Below are 18,605 nucleotides of genomic sequence, written 5' to 3' on the forward strand. Positions count from 1 at the left end.
CATGTTACCTTATGGGAAAAGTGATTTTCATGTTGTCAGTTCAAAATGAGAGGGCTATGGAAAACCACCTCTCTGGAGGCATTTGGGGGGAGGTGTGATTAATGAACAAGAAACTGGGGACACCAAGATTATTAGTCCCATTTTTTTAAGATTAAAAGATATGAGGGAAATTACTTTTGTTATTTTTAACAGTGACAGGACCATAGAAACATCTAGAAGTAAACTTGCCTAGAAATGCACGTTTTAGATACAAAAAAACCTTGCAAAGAAACATGTAATGAGGAACCATATTCCTGGATGGGAAACCTGAATAGGGCAAATGTGTTAAATCTTCAGAAATTGATGTACATGTCAAATACAGTTCCAATGGCATTTTAGATGAGAATAACCAAATAAGATAATAATAATAATAAATCATCACTAAAGTTTTAGCTCAAACCCTGCCAGCCAGGAGTGGTGATGCACGCCTGTAATCCCAGCAGCTCAGGAGGCTGAGGCAGGAGGATTACAAGTTCAAACCCAGCTTCAGCAAAAGTGAGGCTGCTAAGCAACTCAGTGAGACCTTGTCTCTAAATAAAATACAGAAAAGGGTGGGGATGTGACTCAGTGGTCAAGTATCCCTGAGCTCAATCCTCAGAACCCCCTTCCCCACCAAAAAAAGAACTCCTTCAGACTCTGGACTGTGCTTTACATACTTTACTTTCGTTAATTCTCATAGCAACCCTATAAGGTCATTATTAATATTCATGAAGAACAGGGCAAAGCAGTGGTCAAGAGTAGATCACATGACTTTTACCGAGTTACTTACAACTGTGAAAGGTGATTCCTTACCTGTAAAATGGGAATAATATTAGCTATCTCAGAAGTTTATGGCCAGGATTAAATGAGCCAATAAACTATTTAGAACAGTGCTTGGCAAGTATAAATACTTAATTGGTAGGAATTATTATTTTTCTCATTTATAGATGAGAAACTAAAGCTTAGAGAGGATAATGTAATTTGCCCAAGTTCACACAGCTAGTGAACAGCTGAACTGGCCTGGAGAAAGAAAGTAGGGAGGATTGCAAGATCTACAAAATTATAAAATCATAAGTTAATATGAGAAGCACATCTTATAAGACATTTATTTATGCTTTGCAAAAATTACATTCTACAATATTATCAATTGCCTCCCTCAGCCTGATATTTCCTTTACCTCCCTCCTTTCTGCCATTCCAACAGCCAGAGCCATTCCAAGCTCAGTGCCTCAGAGAGGATGTGTAAAAATAATATTAGGTAAAAGAGCCTCTTCCTTTAGGAATAGGGAAGACTCCTGGCCTAGACCTAAAGTAAAGCATGGGAGAAAATGATCACAAGAAAGATCAAGGCCATGTCCATTTCCTCATCCAAAAAGGGTTCCCAAGGACAAGGACAAGAGTTGGAGGGTGGCTGAGAGACACTGATGCTGGTGGGTCCTGAAGACCAGGGTCTGGATCCCTCCTTCCGGGGCTGAGCCCCAGAAAGAAGGTAGCATGCCTCATAGCTCTGTGGGTTTGAGAGCAGAAGGAAACTGTGTCTTGCTTCCTAGATAGAAAGAGAATGGCCGCTGGTTGTATCTGAGCCAAAGAAAACCCAGACAAGCTCACTGAGGCAGCATGAAGAGGGGGAAAGAGACTATTCCCTACCATGACAGGCAGGGTACCAATAACCAGGGATCAAATGAGGTAAGGACAAAGGCTCCTAGGGGTCTAGAACCCTCTACTCCATTCTAACCAAGCTCCGAAATGGAAGTTGCAATGGAAACTCAGAACCAACTGGGATTAAGTGTCAGCACCTTTTTAAAATGAGGGCTCAGAATTACAAATGAGAGTTTTAGAAATAAACATGTTTCTACACACTTGAGTTTAGGGAATCTGAAGCTGGTATTCTAAAGAATATTTTAAGGATAGTGTTAGGAAAATGCATTATTTTAAAAAATCAAGTTAGAAGAGACACTTTGACTGTGGATGAAGGAAACAACCTAATCATTGGTTGCATTCAGCCCATGTTAACTCTACTCTGCCATTAAATGTGACCACTCCTTAAGACAACTACATCCTGATTTGCCTTGCGCAGTTACCATCTGCCCCTGTTTTGGCTTCATTATTAGTTGTGCTCCTTTCATTCTCTAAAGAGCTCTAATTTGGGCAATAAATTATGTAATAGATCTGCTTAAGATTTAAAAAAATGAGAATGATCTTGTGGGTGGGCTGATTCCGAGTGAGGTATCATGAAACAGAACGTAAAGCTTTCCATAAGACGTGACTCAAGATCAGGGGGTCAGAAAGCCAAGCTTCTGAAAGGACTAGAGGGAGCAAGAACCTTTGCTGACTGGGGATGGAAGGTCAGGTAAGGAAGAGGCAGATGATGGGTGACCCAAGAGGATTCATAGTGAAGTTGAAGGTCAGGTGCTGGGTGGAGTTAAGAGGATAGCGGTGGAGTCAAAGTGGGATGTTAGAATTTAATATTTCAGAAATGGAGCAACTCAGAAATGGCCCAGGTTGTGTGCAGGATAGAGGGTTGATTCCTGTCTTGAGCAAGAATTGTGAAAAGATACGGAAGGGGGGCTTATCTTTACCCTCAATCCTTTTCAATTTTCTATCTTGTGCCTTTATTATTATCAGAAAATCTATAAATAAGCTGGGCATAGTGGCACACACCTGTATTCCCAGCTATTTGGGAGGCAGAGGCAGTTCAAGGCCAGCCTGAGCAACTTAGTGGAGACTTTGTCTCAAAATAAACAAAAAGTGTTGGGGATGTAGCTGTGGATGTGGCTCAGTGGTGATAAGAGTGTTTTGCCTAGCATGCAGGAGACCCTAGGCTTGAGCCCCTGTACCACAAAAAGAAAATTTATAAACAAACTAAAATTTAGAGGAAACAGGCCACTTAGTTCATAGATTCCTCTAGATCAAGTGTAAATCATTTTATGAATTTAAAAAAAATCATAAATCAAATGGCCCTTAAACATTTGAAAAGGAAAAAAAGAGCAAATCAGAACCATGATAAAATACCACTATTCATCTTTCAAATTGGTAAATCAAGAAGTTTCACAATAGAAAGAGTAGCGGGTAATGGGCTCTCACATATACACTTGCCAGGGAAACTAGATAGACACAGCCTCAACATAACCACTTAGGCAATATTTACAGAACTTCAAAATGCATGAAACTTTTGGTAGCCTCAATTCTTCATCTAGAAAGTTATCTTACAGACACATTCCCATCTGTGGACAAAAGCGGATATATGGTTTGGAGTAATTATTCACCTGTCTGTGTTTATTATGTCAGAGGATTGCCACAGGAATCATGATAAAGTATATGGAGAGGATTTTAATGAGGGCCTAGAACATTATTAGCATGCAGTAAATTCTGACTATTATTATACCAGTGTTTGTGATAACAAAACATTGGAAAAAACTTGAATATCCATCAACAAAGAATGATCAAAAAAACCAAGTTTTTTCTGTACTTCGGAAAACCGTGAAGTTTTTAAATAGAAGAGGATATTCAAACATTGCTATAACATGATCTTTTAGAAATATTGGTAAGAAGAGCTATGGCTGTAGTGTAGCTCAGTGGTAGAGCACTTGTCTAGCATGCACAAGACTCTGAGTTCAGTACCCAGTACTGAAAAAAATAATTACAATTTCTTTTTAAAAATGATGGAGGAAGAAGAAGAGGAGGAGGAGGAAGAGAAGAAAAAGGAGGAAAAAAGAAGGAAAGAAAAGAAAAAAGAAATATTGGTAAGTGGTAGGGCATGGTGGTACATACCTGTAATCTCAGTTACTCAGGAGGCTGAGGCAGGAGGATCACAACACAAAGTTGAGGTCAACCTGGGAAACTTAGTGAGACCCTATTCCACAATAAAAAGGGCCAGGAGTTTAGCTCAGTGGTGAAGCACTTGCTTAAGATGTGTGAGCCCCTGGGTTCATTTCCCATGGACAAAGGAAGGGAAGGAAGGAAATAAAAGAGAAAAATGAAAAGAAAAAATTACTGTAAGTGGAAGAATCAAGGTGTACAAGAGTGCCTATGGCCACCATTTGTATGTGGGTTGTTTATGAGTACACGATCTCTCCAGGGAAAAAGTCATAGAAACAGGTTCCAGTGATGCTCCCAAGGAGAACTGGGAGGCAGGGGCTCACAGTTCACTCACTGTATGATCTCTTATACCTTTTACATTGTCTACTATATGGATGTATTTCCTATTCAGAAACATCTAAGTAAATTCCACTTCTGATCATAAGTCATAAGAGAACTCAAGGGCCAGAACTCAAACAGCTACTCGTATGGCATTATGCACAGCAGCATTCTTCACAATAGCTGAGATAGCAAAAAGGTGGAAACAACCCAACTGTTCATCAACTGAAGAATGGAATAAGCAAAAATGTGATACATATGTACAATGGAATGTTATTCCATGTTAAGCAGTAATGAAATGTTGACACATGCTTCAACATGGATGAACCTTGAGGACATTATGCTGTGTGAAATAAGCAAAATGACAAACATTGTATAATTCACTTGTAAGAGGTACCTAGTCATATTCACAGAGACAGAAAGTAGGGCTAGAGGAGCAGGGAGTAGGAGTGATGTTAAATGGTACAGAGTTTCAGTTGGGGATGATGAGAAAGTTTCTGGAGGTAGATGGTGGCAATGGTGGTTTGTGAATGTACTTAATGCCAACAAATTGTACACTTAAAAATGGTTAGACTGGTGTGTTTTGTGTTATGCTTATTTTACCACAAAAAGAAAAGAATTTTAAAAAGCCTTTATTCACAAGTAACAATAGGTGTTGGCAAGGATGTGGGGAAAAAGGTACACTCATACATTGCTGGTGGGGTTGCAAATTAGTGCAGCCACTCTGGAAAGCACTATGGAGATTCCTCAGAAAGCTTGGAATGGAACCACCATTTGACCCAGCTATCCCACTCCTTGGCCTATACCCAAAGGACTTAAAATGAGCATACTACAGAGATACAGCCACATCAATGTTCATAGCTACTCAATTCACCATAGCCAGATTGTGGAACCAACCTAGATGCCCTTCAATTGATGAATGGATAAAGAAACTGTGGCATATATATACAATGGAATATTACTCCACCATGAAGAATGATAAAATTATGGCATTTGCAGGCAAATAGATGAAATTGGAGAATATCATGCTAAGTGAGATAAGCCAATCTCAAAAAACTAAAGGACGAATGATCTCACTGATAAGCGGATGAGGACATATAATGGGGGGTAGGAGGGGTTAGTGTTAGGGTTAGGGTTAGGTTTAGGGTTAGGGATAAGGAGGGTGGTAAGAATGAAGAAGGAAGGACTGTATAGAGGGAAAAGAGGGGTGGGAGGGGTGGGGGGAAGGGGAAAAAATAACAGAATGAATCAAGCAACATTGCCCTATGTAAATTTATGATTTTTTAATAAAAAAAATTTTTTTAACAAAGTATCACTCTAGGGCTGGGGTTATGGCTCAGTTGGTAGAGTGCCTACCTTGTAAGCACAAGGCCCTGGGTTCAATCCTCAGCACAGCAAAAAAAGAAAAAAAAAAAAAAAAGAGTGTCACTAAATATTTTTGGATATTTACTAGTGCAGTTGGGCAACATTTTTTCTTATGTACAGCCTTATTTTTTTTCTTCTTCCAACTTTTTTAATTTTATTTTTTATTAAAATCTTTTTTATTAAAAAAAAGCCTTTATTACTTTGACTGGGTTCTATTAAATGTAGAGATAAATTACAAGATGTATCATATGAGTCATGATGAAGAATGGTCCTATCCACAAAAGGACTCTTAGTCTTATTTTCTATGCCAGGTAGATCTGCTTGATTCTGCTAGATGACTTTTTGAGGATTTGTAATACTAAACCAGGGAAGGAGGGTAGCTTCCTCCAAACCAGGGGAGAGAAGGGAAAGGAAGAGATGACTGTTGTGGGCAGAAGTGGAGAAATTCCCACCTGGCCACATAGGCTTTCTCCTTGAAGAGTGAAGTAAATAGATGGGGGATTCTGACAAGGGCCAAAAAATTGGCTTTAAGGGGAAAACTGAGGGGTAAGACCAGGAACTCATAAAATAATCACCCATTTCACCAAGGACCCTGGTGAGGCTGAAGACCACAAATACGTAGAGAAATTTTTCTTGTACCTCTCACCTCTTCTGCCTCCCCAGGCAACAACCCTGAAGGAGTTGGAGGAGACTGTAGCTAAATGAATGAAGAAGAGTGAAACCAGGGAGTCCTCATCCAGCCACCATCGCCCACAGTCTTCCCTTTTGCAGCGCCCATCTAAGGATGGGCAGAAGGGGCCTCAGCTCCAAATCAGGATGGAAACTTGAATTATTACATGGGAGTAGACATTATAATTCTTGAAATGAGACTAAGACTAAGGATGACCAGAACAATCATTCAGGGACAGAGCAAGATCAGGCCTCTCAGAATAAATTTAAAAGAGCAGTGAGAGGCAAACCAAGTTGCTTTCTAATCTTACCCCATGAATCATGATCATCCAATGGAACAGATGCACAATATTATCTTCATTGTTAATTAATATGCATATATCTTGGGCTGGGGTTGTGATTCAGGGGTAGAGCACTCGCCTAGCATGTGTGAGGCACTGGGTTCGATTCTCAGCACCACATAAAAAAATAAAATAAAGATATTAAAAAATGCATATATCTTTTCTTTCCCACTAGCCTGTAAGCTCTCCAAAAAGGCCCATGTGCTCTTTATCCCCAAATTGCTCCCCAAACTCAGCAAAGTGTCTTGCATAAATACAGTAGACAGTGATAGGCTGTGGACTAAACTACTGATCAAGAGGGATTATCCTACCTTAGGCAGCACCATGACATTACTGGGCTTATACCAGGCCTGGCACTGAACAGACAGGTAATAAATCCTGGTTGAATTGACTTTTCCTAAAAAGAGAGTCTGTGTTCTAGGAAGTCTGATAGTGGTATTACAGGTTGCCCAGAGATGGTAAGATGGGCAGAAACAAAGAAAATGTGGAAACTCTTTCTGTTAGGCTGTTGCTATTCTGGAGTAAGGCTTAAACATAAGATAGAAGTTCTCAGCCAAACCCAGCTTAAATTCTGTGGCATCAGAAGTGGACACTACAGTAACCTCGTAGACCTCAAACAGAGCTGAACCCATTTTTTTTGAGTAAGAGAATCTTAAAGGGCCTGGTTCTCAAAATCCGAAATCTACACTTTTGAGACAACAAATGAGCAGAAACTGCACAGAGCCCAACTCTTAAGGAAGTAGATCTTAAGTAGCTCAAGAAAGATACTCTTCTATAGATGAAGGCTGAGAAAAGGATATTCAAGACCAGTTGATTCTGGTTTGGGGATTGGTGACATTTCTCATGATGCCATCATTTGTGCTTGAATGCCTCTGTTGTTGACAGGCCACCATCCCTGTTCACAATGCAGTGGAGGGAAGAGATGTTTAGTATCTTCATTACTAATTGTTTGGTTAGTACCTCTCTGAGAAGATGAACTTGACTGGTGGTATCGTGGGCAAGCAGTGAGTCAAACAAGAGCTACCTATTGAGTACAGTTAATGGATGGGGAAAGAGTACTCTCTTTAGACTGGCCCACCCAAAATAAGTGAGTTGGGGGGTAGGGAATAACATGACTGGATTGTCTCCAGGGTGGGAACATCATTAACTCATTAGCTCACAGCTGAATTCCAATTTCCAGGGTGCCTACTTGGAGAAAGAGTAAGATATTCTCTCTGGGCAGAAACCCACAACGCTAAGGGCACTGGGTTTCTAAGTCAGAATTTCATCAATGACTGGGTAACTTTTCTCTGGAAAGCCAGCCCATCTCCAGTAGTCCTGATGCCCAAGAATGATATGCTCTTTTACTTCTAAGGAGACAGGAAAAAGCTCCCTGGATACTCTATCTCTATTCCTTCTAACTCATTCCCTAAAGACTTCAAGAAGCAGATTCTTGATTTTTAAGAAAAATGCCTTCTGCAGGCCAAAAAGCTTGCTGAAGTAGGGGTTTTTTTTTTAATAAGTCTATATCTTCTGTAGTGGTGTACTCAGAGAAGATGCCATAAATAACCCTATTGAATTGGAAGTGTGAAGTATTCATATTACAAAATGCTGTGACTTCCAAGGCTCAAGAGCATGGGATTCAAGAGGGGTAGTCAGACATCTGTGTAGAAAATATAACTAGATACAGGTCTCAGCCCATCACTGTAGAAATCTGACGCTGCACAGATGTGCACACAAAGATATGATCCCCTTTCTAAAGGAGAGAAAACGAGGGAACCAGGGGAGCCCAACACTACAGAACAACGCCATCATTCTGTTTTCACCCTTTACTATGTCAGAATAGTTATAGATTAATTTAAACAATCAGATTGCCCCATATCTTTGCTCTCTAGGTCTTGCACCACCCTGTAACACTAAAGCAATAAAATTCTCACCTGACTTTCAGCAGGCTGGGGATTCCTGCCTGTACTGCCCAGTTTCCTTTCACTCACATTCCCAAATCAGAATCTACAATTAAACTACAACTCCATATATTTAAAATCCACTCTACTCACCCCCAATGCAGTGGCCTGTGACTCCTGGTCTCTTGAATTCAATCCCTTAAGGGTTGGCCTTGCAGATGGAACCCACCCACCTCTACTATTAACATAGCCCCTCCTCTATTGCCTCACTGACCAACTATTTTTTAATCAAAAAGTCTTTGTTTATTCAGACACTATAAAAGTAACATTTATGTTTTTTAATCTCATGTCTGCGTCTTCAATGGTTCTCATTGCTTATCTAATCAGTGCGTCCTAGGGAGGTTTGTTACTTGCCTATTCAGCTTGTCCAGGCACAACAGAACCAAGGCATTGCCCAGAAGAGAATCAGATCCTTTCAAATAGAAAATCCTCAGAAAAGATATGAGAACTTTTACCTCTTTTCTCCATGGGTCTGAGATCAAGAATATTACACATCCACCATGACCCCCAACTCTGCAAACCTCAAATCCTGATTTCAAAGGATGTGGACAAAGAAAACAAGAAGGCATTTGAACATGCCACATTCTGTAAGAAAAATATTGTATACTTTGTGGATTTTCTAGGTTATATACTGATTTGGGGCTTCTTTTTTTTTTTTTTTAATCAATTCTTTTTCTGTAAGGGGGAAAAATATGAGGGAGAAATAAGTAGGGGATAGGAAGTGTGCAGGGAAGTGGGAAGGAAGAAGAGTCAGTGAGTGGACATGAGGGAAAATGACCGAAGTTCCAATAGAGAGAATGGAGGCACAGCATTGGGGACTGGGAGGAGGATCATGCCAGGAAGTCACAGCCTCTCCAGGTACCAGGCACTGTGCTTGAACATACACACATTCCCACCCCATGGAAGTTTCTCCACAGTCCTGCAAGGAGAGCATCCTCATCCCTAACCTTATGGATTTGGAAACAGGCTCAGAAAATAATACTTTCCCATGGACTCATAGACAGGAGTTAAAGCAGGGGTTGGAAGTCCCAGTAAAATATGAACTCTGCCCATCTTCTTCTACAATCCCTTCTGTGGCCTGGGTGTCTTCAGCCTTTGTATTTCATGGTTTGCCTTCTCTTTCATATAGGAAATTTATCCTCCAATTTAAAGACCTCTTTATTCCTAGATCATGTGGTGTTTTCATTTCTATGGTTTGCCTGCAACAGACACATAGAAAGGCACATTTTGGAGGCCAAGTCTGAACCAATGCATAAACCCTACATCCTAGTTTTTCTTAATAATCCATGGAATCAAAGGAAGGCAAGACTAAGGAGATCAACACATTGTGGAGTGACTGAGACTTTCCTGGTTTAAGCACTGAAGGTCTGTGACCCAAGAAACCCCATTAGATCAAGGTAGATAAGTCAGAAGCATGGTCACAGGTGTTAGGGATTTTCCAGCTAGTTGAGAATTAGATTCACAAGCAGAATGTGAGACCCAAAAAGTAGCACAGAGGGAGAGGTGCACCAAGGAAAACAAACAAACAAACAAACAACAACAAAAACGCCACATGTGTTTGGAGGATTAATTCATTCCATGAATGTTCATTTGTTACCTCCTAAAGGCCTAGCCCTAGACTGGGCTCTCTGTGACAAAGAAATGCTCTATGGAGGAAATGGCTTAGATGCACAGTGAAGGGATGGGATGGGGAAGGATTTACAGCAGCAGAGCTACCAAGCAGAATTTGAGGCAGAGGAAAGGAGCTATAAAAATATATACCCGAGAGGTAGAAGAATACAATCTAAATACCCTGGGAACTGGGGAACAGCTTCCCTGGGCACAGGGTAGGTTGGGGGACATAAAGATTTAGGTCTGTAAAGATAGGCTGGACCATTCTATAGAGAGGCATAAACATTCACAAGTGTCTGAATTCTTAGAAATGTGGAATGGGACTTTGTACAATAACAAAAAAATTGCCTTAAGAATGGATTGTAACATAGGTGGAAAGACCAGTTGGGACATTACTCCCAAGCATTCAAGTGAAACCCTTTGATTTCTACCTACTCAGATTTTGTTCAAATCATTTGGACATTTATTACAAATAATTTGTTTCTTCTTTTCCTTGTGATACAAGGATTTAAGCTTCACTTGGGTAGGTGAGAAGAAAGAAAAGTATGAAGTGGAGAGCTTTTTTTCCAGGATACAAAAAGAGAACAGGTCTGCAGACTGAGGATTCTTCCTGAGGGAGGAAATATGGAAGGAATTACCCTGGAAACATTGTTTTTCTGTCCAGTGTCCAGTGGGAGTTGACCGGTACACCACTCGTTTCCCTAATGCTCAGCCCTAATGCCTCGTTAGCTGTTAACCAAAATGTTCCATATTTACTTTTAGTGTCTTTCTGTCTTGCTACCCAAGGAGTCATTTGACTGTTCCGTGTGAGCAAAGAGAGAAGCAGGGTAGAGGGGTGAGGTACACAGCCTGAAGTCCTCCAACTACCACAATATCCTGCAGCTGCTCCCTGGTTCTGCTATCTCTGAGCCTGAAATTCCCACTCTACCCACTCAGGTGACTTCCTCTTTCCTCTACCAGGAGGCAAGTTTCTCAGCAAATGTGATATAGTTGTATCTAATTGGTGGAACCCAATTAACATCCAAAACTCTAGCAGTAAGAGGTTCTGTGAAATAAAATTTTCAACTTTTTTATCTCTCCAATTAGGAGAATGAAAAGGAAGTTAAGAGAGCCAACCCAAGAATCTATCACAGGGCTTCTCTTTACCAACTTAATAAAGCTATATTTGGCTTATTAACTGACTTTTGCATTTGTTCCATGAAACAGAATCTAAGGTGGTGAGAGGCATCCCTACCCCTAATTGTGCCCATACCTGGGACATTTGCCATGGCTGGGATGCCAGCTCTATGTAAGAACATGGCAATTGATATGGAACCCATGACACAGCAGGGATACAGGACTTTTCTTCAGAAGGGAAAGAAATCTACTGCAAACCTTTCTGTTTTCCAGCACTGCTTTGGGAATTTTTTCCCCCTTTTCTTTCTTTTCTTTTCATAAAAATACAGTTCCAGTTGGATTTAGGAAGGAAAGAGCAGTAAATACAAGAATTCAACTCATCATCTTGACTAGAGTTTTTGATTTTATGTTGTTGGTTTTTTTTCATTTGGTACTGAACTATTGTATTTTGGGGTATTGCCTATACATATCCATGTTTAAATTGATGCTTTTTTTCCTATTTATGAGTTCTTTAACATACACAATTGTCCCTTGGTATCCATAGGGAATTGGTTCCAACCTCCCCATCTCACACCAGTATCCTCAAATGCTCAACTCCCTTATATAAGATGATGTAGGATTTGCACAGAACCTACTCACACTCCCAAATACTTTAAATCATCTTTATATTAGCCATAGCTAATACAATGTAAATGCTATGTAAATAATTGGTATACTGTATTGTTTGGAGAATAATGACATGGAAGAAAAATCTCTTCATGTTCTGTATGGATGCAACTTTTCCCCCTGAAGTGACTTTGGTTGAATCCATGGAAATAAAACCCACATGGTGACTGTATTGTAAATATTTTTGTCATTTTTCATTCAATTTTATGACATTTTTTCTTCTTTTCCTTACAGAAAGGGTATGTATGAGGGTGTGTGTGTGTGTGTGTGTGTGTGTGTGTGTGTGTGTGTGTGTGTGTGTGAAGTTTAACGAAGTAAAATTTATCCATATTTTAAAACTTTAGGATTTCTAGTTTTGTCAGTTTTAGGTTTAGCCATCTCCTAGCTTATATACATCTATATTTTTTCTTAGTTTTGTTGTTGTGTTTTATTATATTTAAATATTAAGTCCATCTGGACTTTAATGTGGTATATGGTGTCAGACAAGGATTTAATTTTATTTTTCCCATGTATTTTATCACCATTTGTCAAATTATATATCCTGTACCCACTGGTTTGAAATGCTACCTTGAGCACATACTAAATGTTTGTGTGTTCGAGTCTGTTCTCAGTCAACCAACCTGATAGTAGACCCTGTACTGTTTCCCATTCCTACCACCTCTCCTCTCTGCCACCACACTCCCTACAAAATCACAAGCGTTCCTGTGGTAAAGTACATCATCAGACTCCTAACTGCCAAAATCAGTGGACACTTTTCAGGTCTTTTCTTCACAGACTCCTCTATTACATCTCACTCTGTTGACAATTTTTTCCTCCTTTCGTTAGGGGTGTTTTTGTTTATCTATTTCTTGTGCTTTGGTATATTTGGGGACTTCTGGGCCATTGGGTATGTGTATCTTTATCTTTGCTAAACAATGCCACACTGTTTTTCAGGGTGGTTGTAGCAGTTTACACCCCCACCAGCAGTGTGTGAGAGCCTAACTGGATTATGTAAGGACAAAAGTTGGTAGATCTGAAATGCTCCAGACTCCGCACCCAGGCATTTGCTCAGTTTCCCCTTTGTGCCCTCTCTCCATAAATCTCCTCTCCTGTGAGCTTGAGTCCTGTTGATGGCCAAAGCAATCCCACCACCACTGCTACCCTTCTCCCAACCCAAACCAAAAGAGAGCTTTAAAGACTCACCTTCCTAAAAACCCATTTTTGCACTTTGTTCCCTGTTCCAAAATCACCAGTGGCTTCCCAGCGCAGGCAAATCAAGTTGGAACTCCTTGGATTGGCACTGAGGGCCTCCCCTGCCTGGCTTCCTCATTCCTTCCCAGCCTTATCTTCCTACCCTGCCCCTCCCCAAAGGGGCAGACTTGAATCCAGCCAAGGGGATCCATCCTACTGGTGAAGGTATAAACCGGTACAGCCACTCTGCAAAAGCAATGTGGCAATATTTAATAAATGTGAAAATACACATACCAAATGACTAATTTCACTCCTTAGAGGAACTTTTGATATATGTACCAAGGCCCATGAAAAAGGAAGGATGTTTATATAGCACGGTTTGTAGGTATTCAAACTTGGAAGCAAGCCAAATGTCCATCAGAGTAGAATGGCCCTGGGCACTGCGATGCACACCTGTAATCCCAGTGGTCTGGGAGGCTGAGGCAGGACGATTGTGAGTTCAAAATAAGCCTCCGCAATTTAGCAATGACCTAAGCAACTCAGTGAGACCCTGTCTCTAAATAAAGGGCTGGGGATGTTGTTCAGTGGTAAAGTGCCCCTGGTTTCAATCACTGTTGCACAAAAAAAAAAAAAAAAAAAGAAAGAAAAAAGAAAAAGTAGAATGGATAAGTTACAGTCTCTTTACCCTTTTTCACTCTGCATGTTACTTTTTCAGACAACATATCTTCATTTAAAACAGGAGCCTAACTACCTACTTCTAAAATGTATATTAGGATTTCTTTACAGTGAAAAGTGAATTTCCAATATCACTAAGAAAATGTATGAAAACAAAGTGTAGTCATGTCTTATTGTTAATCTAAGCACTCCTTTTAAAAATTCACTTTTTAAGTATGGTGGTACATGCCTGTAATCCCAGAGACTCAGGTCCTCAGCAACTTAGCAAGACTCTGTCTCAAAATTAAAAAAAAATAATAAAATAAAAAAATAAAACTGGAACAGTTTTAGATCAATGGTAAAGCATCCCTGGGTTCAAGCCCCAGTACCCAGTATTAAAAAAATAAAAGTATAAATTCACTTGTTAAAATTTATATACAACAAAATCCATTCTTTAGTTTTCAGTTCTATGAGTATTTAAAAATGCATAGAGCCTATCTTTTACTTTTTTTTAAACCAGAGTATCAAGTTGGCTTAAAAGTGATTTACCTTAGGTTTGTTCACTGAGGCTTTGGAAAACAATTTGATTTCACAACATGGAAGGCAAGTTGTGTTTACTCCCAAGTTCACGAAAGTTCAGTTCTACCTATTGGTCCTTGCTCAACTGCTTGAGTAGGCTCTGATTATCTGTGGATGGCCAGTCTTGGACTGATCCTTTTTAACAGGATCAGAAAGGTCCCTTCTGAAAAGGAAAAACAAGCCTGGCTGGTAGTCTTCCCAGAATCTTGACAAGCCAGTGCTGCAGCTATAGGGCCTGGCCAAGGATCTTTCTAAACCAGGTGCCTTTGCCTGTAGAGTATGTAGATGACATAAAACTCCAATCTCTGAGAGAGAAGGGTCTGCCATATCTGAGCTACCTTGTCTTCCAGAAAGTATCAAGATTTGGTGGCCTAAGCTTTGGTGGATTGTAAACCCTTAACTCCTCACTTCATGAAGAGCAGAAAACACTGAACCATGAGTAATGATATAGTTTTCAAAGTGTATTAAAATGGTTAAGTATTTAACCATAATATGTTTAACATTCCATTTGCTCTGAGGTTTCACAGAAAGAAATCCAAATTTTTCACTGATAGAAAATAAAAACTTAGCAATAATAAGCATGTTACCTGATCAAGAGACTAACTACCAATATTTCATCCCTCCCCATTCCAACTGTTTTGATTTTTTTAAAATTTAGATTTGGATTTAAATCAAAGGAAAACAACAGCATGCAAGAAAGAACCTAGACAGTAACAGAGACATGATAGGCACAGAGAGAAGAGCCAAGATGGTGGCCCAGACAGAGAACAAACCTGTCCTGTACATGAGTTGGATCTACCAGATTCTGCCCCAGGCCTCCAAAAGTGCTCTAGGTTGGAATCAGGGCCAGACACTTAGATTGGACACCTTCAAATTACTTTAAAAGGGAAGATTACCTATGCCAATTTGGGTATAAAACATCAGGGAAGTTCTTTCCTTGAGTATCAGTTGAATAATATCCTAGCATTGCTGAGATAAATTTCACCTTCTACTTTGTAATGTGGTCCCAAGATGACAGTGGGCAGACACAGTGCTTTCACTGTGCTTCACATTGGCTTCATAGATCAGAATGACGTTTTTCAGCATCTCCTAACAAAATCGTTTCAAGGGGATAAAGCAGGTGAGATGAGATGTATCTGAGGTGTCCAAAAGATATCAGAAATAGACACTCATCCCAAGTTACATCTGGACTTCAAGGAGAGACCATAAAGTTGAGTAAGAGAAACACTACAATCAAGCTCTACCACTGAGCTACAATCCTTAGTCAAGACCTTTTTCTAAAGAGTTACAGTGTATGTTATATAGGCTTAGGGAATAATCAGAATCCTTACAGAGTCAGTGGATATTCTTATAGACCTTGCCATGAATTTCATTAGCAAAATGATGAATTTCCAATGCCAGTGGGATGACAAGATTGCATACAACTTGAAGATATCATCTTGATTTGAAAAGACCCAATGAGGTTTGCTGGAGTTGAAGACTTGGTTACTACGAATAAAGTAGTAAAATGACCTTGGAAAACATGAAGCTGATCATGGAATTTGACACCTTTTGTGCTTCCTGAAGGTTATCTTCTTGGGTAACCATATATAGTAGCTGAATGTTTTGTACAATAAGGTGCTGATATCTAACCATGTAAATGACAAGCAAAAAAAGAGTTTTTGTGTCTTAAATTTTAGAATGACATATGAGACTTTCATTGCCAGTCTTTATATTACCATACTTGAATTACTTATTAAGTTTTATCATCTACATATAAGTTAAAGACTCTTGCAGGTTATGCAATTCCTTCTGACTTTGACCATCTAAATGAAATAGTATTTGTTTCAGTTGTCTGTGTGTCATTATGGGCTGTACCGCAGCTATTTAATACGTAAATACTGAATGGCACCAGGGAAATTTGAATATTGGACATTTGATGGATTATTTTTAGGTGTGATAATGGTATTTTAGCTTTTCTATCTTTTAGAAATACTAGAATAAATTCAAATTAAATAATTCAATGATAAAATATCTGTAGTTTGCTTCAAAATAATCTGAAGGGAGAGAATAGAGATGGGACGCAGATGAAATAAGAAACAGCCCTGAAATGATACAGTATACAGAGATTCATAACACTCTACTCTGGTTTGTATGTTAAGTTTTTCCATAATATTAAGTAATAAGACACAGGTAAAAGACAAATATTTACTCTGACCCTGGTTATTTGATCAAAAAGAGTCTAGTTTCCACATCCCAAATCCCCAGTCTTCTGAAGAGGAATATCCCAGCTACTGCTCTGAGGGTCGAGGTCTGTTCCTGAAAGCAGCAATGCCTTTTTGGTTGGCACACAGAATACAGATGAAGGGAAGCTAAATGAAGAGACACACTTTTCAATATATACGGAAAAGGAGCCAGCTACGTGAAATATAATACCCACAGAGAAGCAGAGATGCCACTCAGGCTCAGACCCTGTGTTCTTCAGGTGCCCTGGGCCCACTTGTCAGGGGTCAAGGTTATCAGTGCTATGATACTTACCCAGTTTGGCATCTGGACTCTGGAACACACCTTCTTCTTATTCACATTCAGCCAAGGTCAGGAAGGGATCTTAGCTCAAGGTCCTTTCACATTCCCTAGAATTAGCCAGCAGCAGATTTTGATCTTTGTATTGTTCCTATCTTGCTCCCCATTATAGAGCAGGACAAAAAAAAAAAAAAAATGTGAATTGAGCAGGTGGATTCAAAAATGTGAATTGAGCAGGTGGGAGGATAAGGAGGGTATCTCTAGGTTTAGTTTCTTGGTCAGCCCTGACTTGCTTATAAAAAGAGAAAATGGTGCCAATGTGGCAGAAAATAAAATAGTAACCACTGAAAGAAACAGTCTGAAAGTTGGGGCAACAGTATGCTTTCAGGTTCAGTATATGGTTATCTGTGTCACAAGCACACCTTGGGAATGTGGCTGCTTATATGTCTTTCTTCTTATTTAATATCTACCAGGTATCCTTTTTTTATTGAGTACCTGTATCAAGTATACTCTCATTTAATCTCCCCCTAAAGATTATTCAAGGAGGTAATAACAACGAAGGAAGGTGCTACTGGTCTTGTATTACAGATAGAGAAACTGAGGCTGAGAGGTTAAGCAACTTCCCCTAAGTGAAGAGTTGGGATATTAGCCCTATTCTTACTTCACAAGCTGCCTCCATGTTGGTGCAGGTGATGCTGGTCCTGGCAATGGGCCCTAGATCCCCCTAAAGAGAGGGGCTCCTAGGATAGAGTTGAGAATAATCATACATAGCCCCTGCCAACTTCCAGTCAGTCTTTCGTTCTGTGACAAAGCAGTTCTGGGTTTGGATAGGTAAAAAAAGGCTATTACCACGCTATATTCCATCCTTGGTTCAAAGAGCTCCTTGCCAGCCTCTCCTTCATTACATTCTAGTTCCCAACTCCTACGTTACCCAGTGCCATCTGGAACACAGCAGTACAGGTGAACTCCTCTTCCCTTTTTTCACCACCATGACCTGCTTCTGCTCCCTCTAACCCAGGGAGACCACTCTGCCAGTTCACCAGACATCTGTGAATCACAGTGGCCACTTCCCAGGACTCATTTGCTCAATCTCTCTCATCCCTTGGCCTTTTTCTAGGAGTCCTCTGCTCCTGGTGGATGCTTCTTCAGGCTGTGCTGTGGGCTCCTTAACTTTCAGGGCTGCCAAGGATTCCACCTTCCTCTTTTCACTCTCCTCAGCTGACTTGCCACTTCAGATTCTCTCAGCCTTATCTGACTCCCAGGCTCCAATTATGTGCTCTGCCCTTACTAACTCCTGCAGGTTCTTGCCCACATTCTGTTCCCCTCAGCCCTTCAGGTCTTGGGTGAAATGACATATTGTGCACAATCCTGGCAAATGAGAGGGAGCTGACGCCCTCCAGGGCAAAGTTAAAGTACTGAAGGACAGGCAAGGAGAGTAGGCAACTTCCTCTCTGTCCTCCATCAACCCCAGGCACAGGGTTTATGTACAGTCCATCCAGAGACATCTCACATGGGCAAGTGACCAGCTATGTCTTTGTGAAGCAGTGGTCACCTCACTACAAACTGATTTTTTTTTTCCTCCTCCTTTCCTTTCACTCTCACTGCTCTTTGATTGCAGGTACCAATAAAGCACTGGCATTTAAACTTTCCCTCCTGTTCGGTTTTCTCTTTTTCTTTTTTTGGTACCAGGTTTTAACCCAGGAGTGCTTAATCACTGAGCCCCATTCCCAGTTCTTTTCATTTTATTTTTTTATTTTGAGACAGGGTCTCGCTAAGCTGCTTAGGGCCTCACTAAGTTGCTAAGGCTGGCTTTCAACTTGTGATCCTCCTGCCTC

The 18,605-nt window shown here is 40.2% G+C and overlaps 1 protein-coding gene across 4 annotated transcripts in view; it reads right to left on the reverse strand.

Annotated features, from left to right (window-relative positions):
- The window catches only part of SLC4A5 (solute carrier family 4 member 5), a 122,565-nt gene extending 109,251 nt beyond the window's left edge, over positions 1-13,314 (reverse strand). The window contains exons 1-2 of one of the 4 annotated variants that reach the window (XM_079111527.1): positions 13,048-13,314; positions 8,928-9,001 (exon numbers count right to left, since the gene is read on the reverse strand). In XM_079111527.1, the coding sequence (XP_078967653.1) occupies positions 8,928-8,967 (40 nt within the window). In that variant the 5' untranslated portion in view covers positions 8,968-9,001; positions 13,048-13,314. The remainder of the gene's footprint in view (positions 1-8,927; positions 9,002-13,047) is intronic. The other 3 variants (XM_079111529.1, XM_079111526.1, XM_079111528.1) reach the window with 3 other exon arrangements.
- Positions 13,315-18,605: the final 5,291 nt, after the last annotated feature.

This window comes from Sciurus vulgaris (assembly GCF_902686455.1).
Source record: "Sciurus vulgaris genome assembly, chromosome: 14".
Lineage (NCBI taxonomy): Eukaryota > Metazoa > Chordata > Mammalia > Rodentia > Sciuridae > Sciurus > Sciurus vulgaris.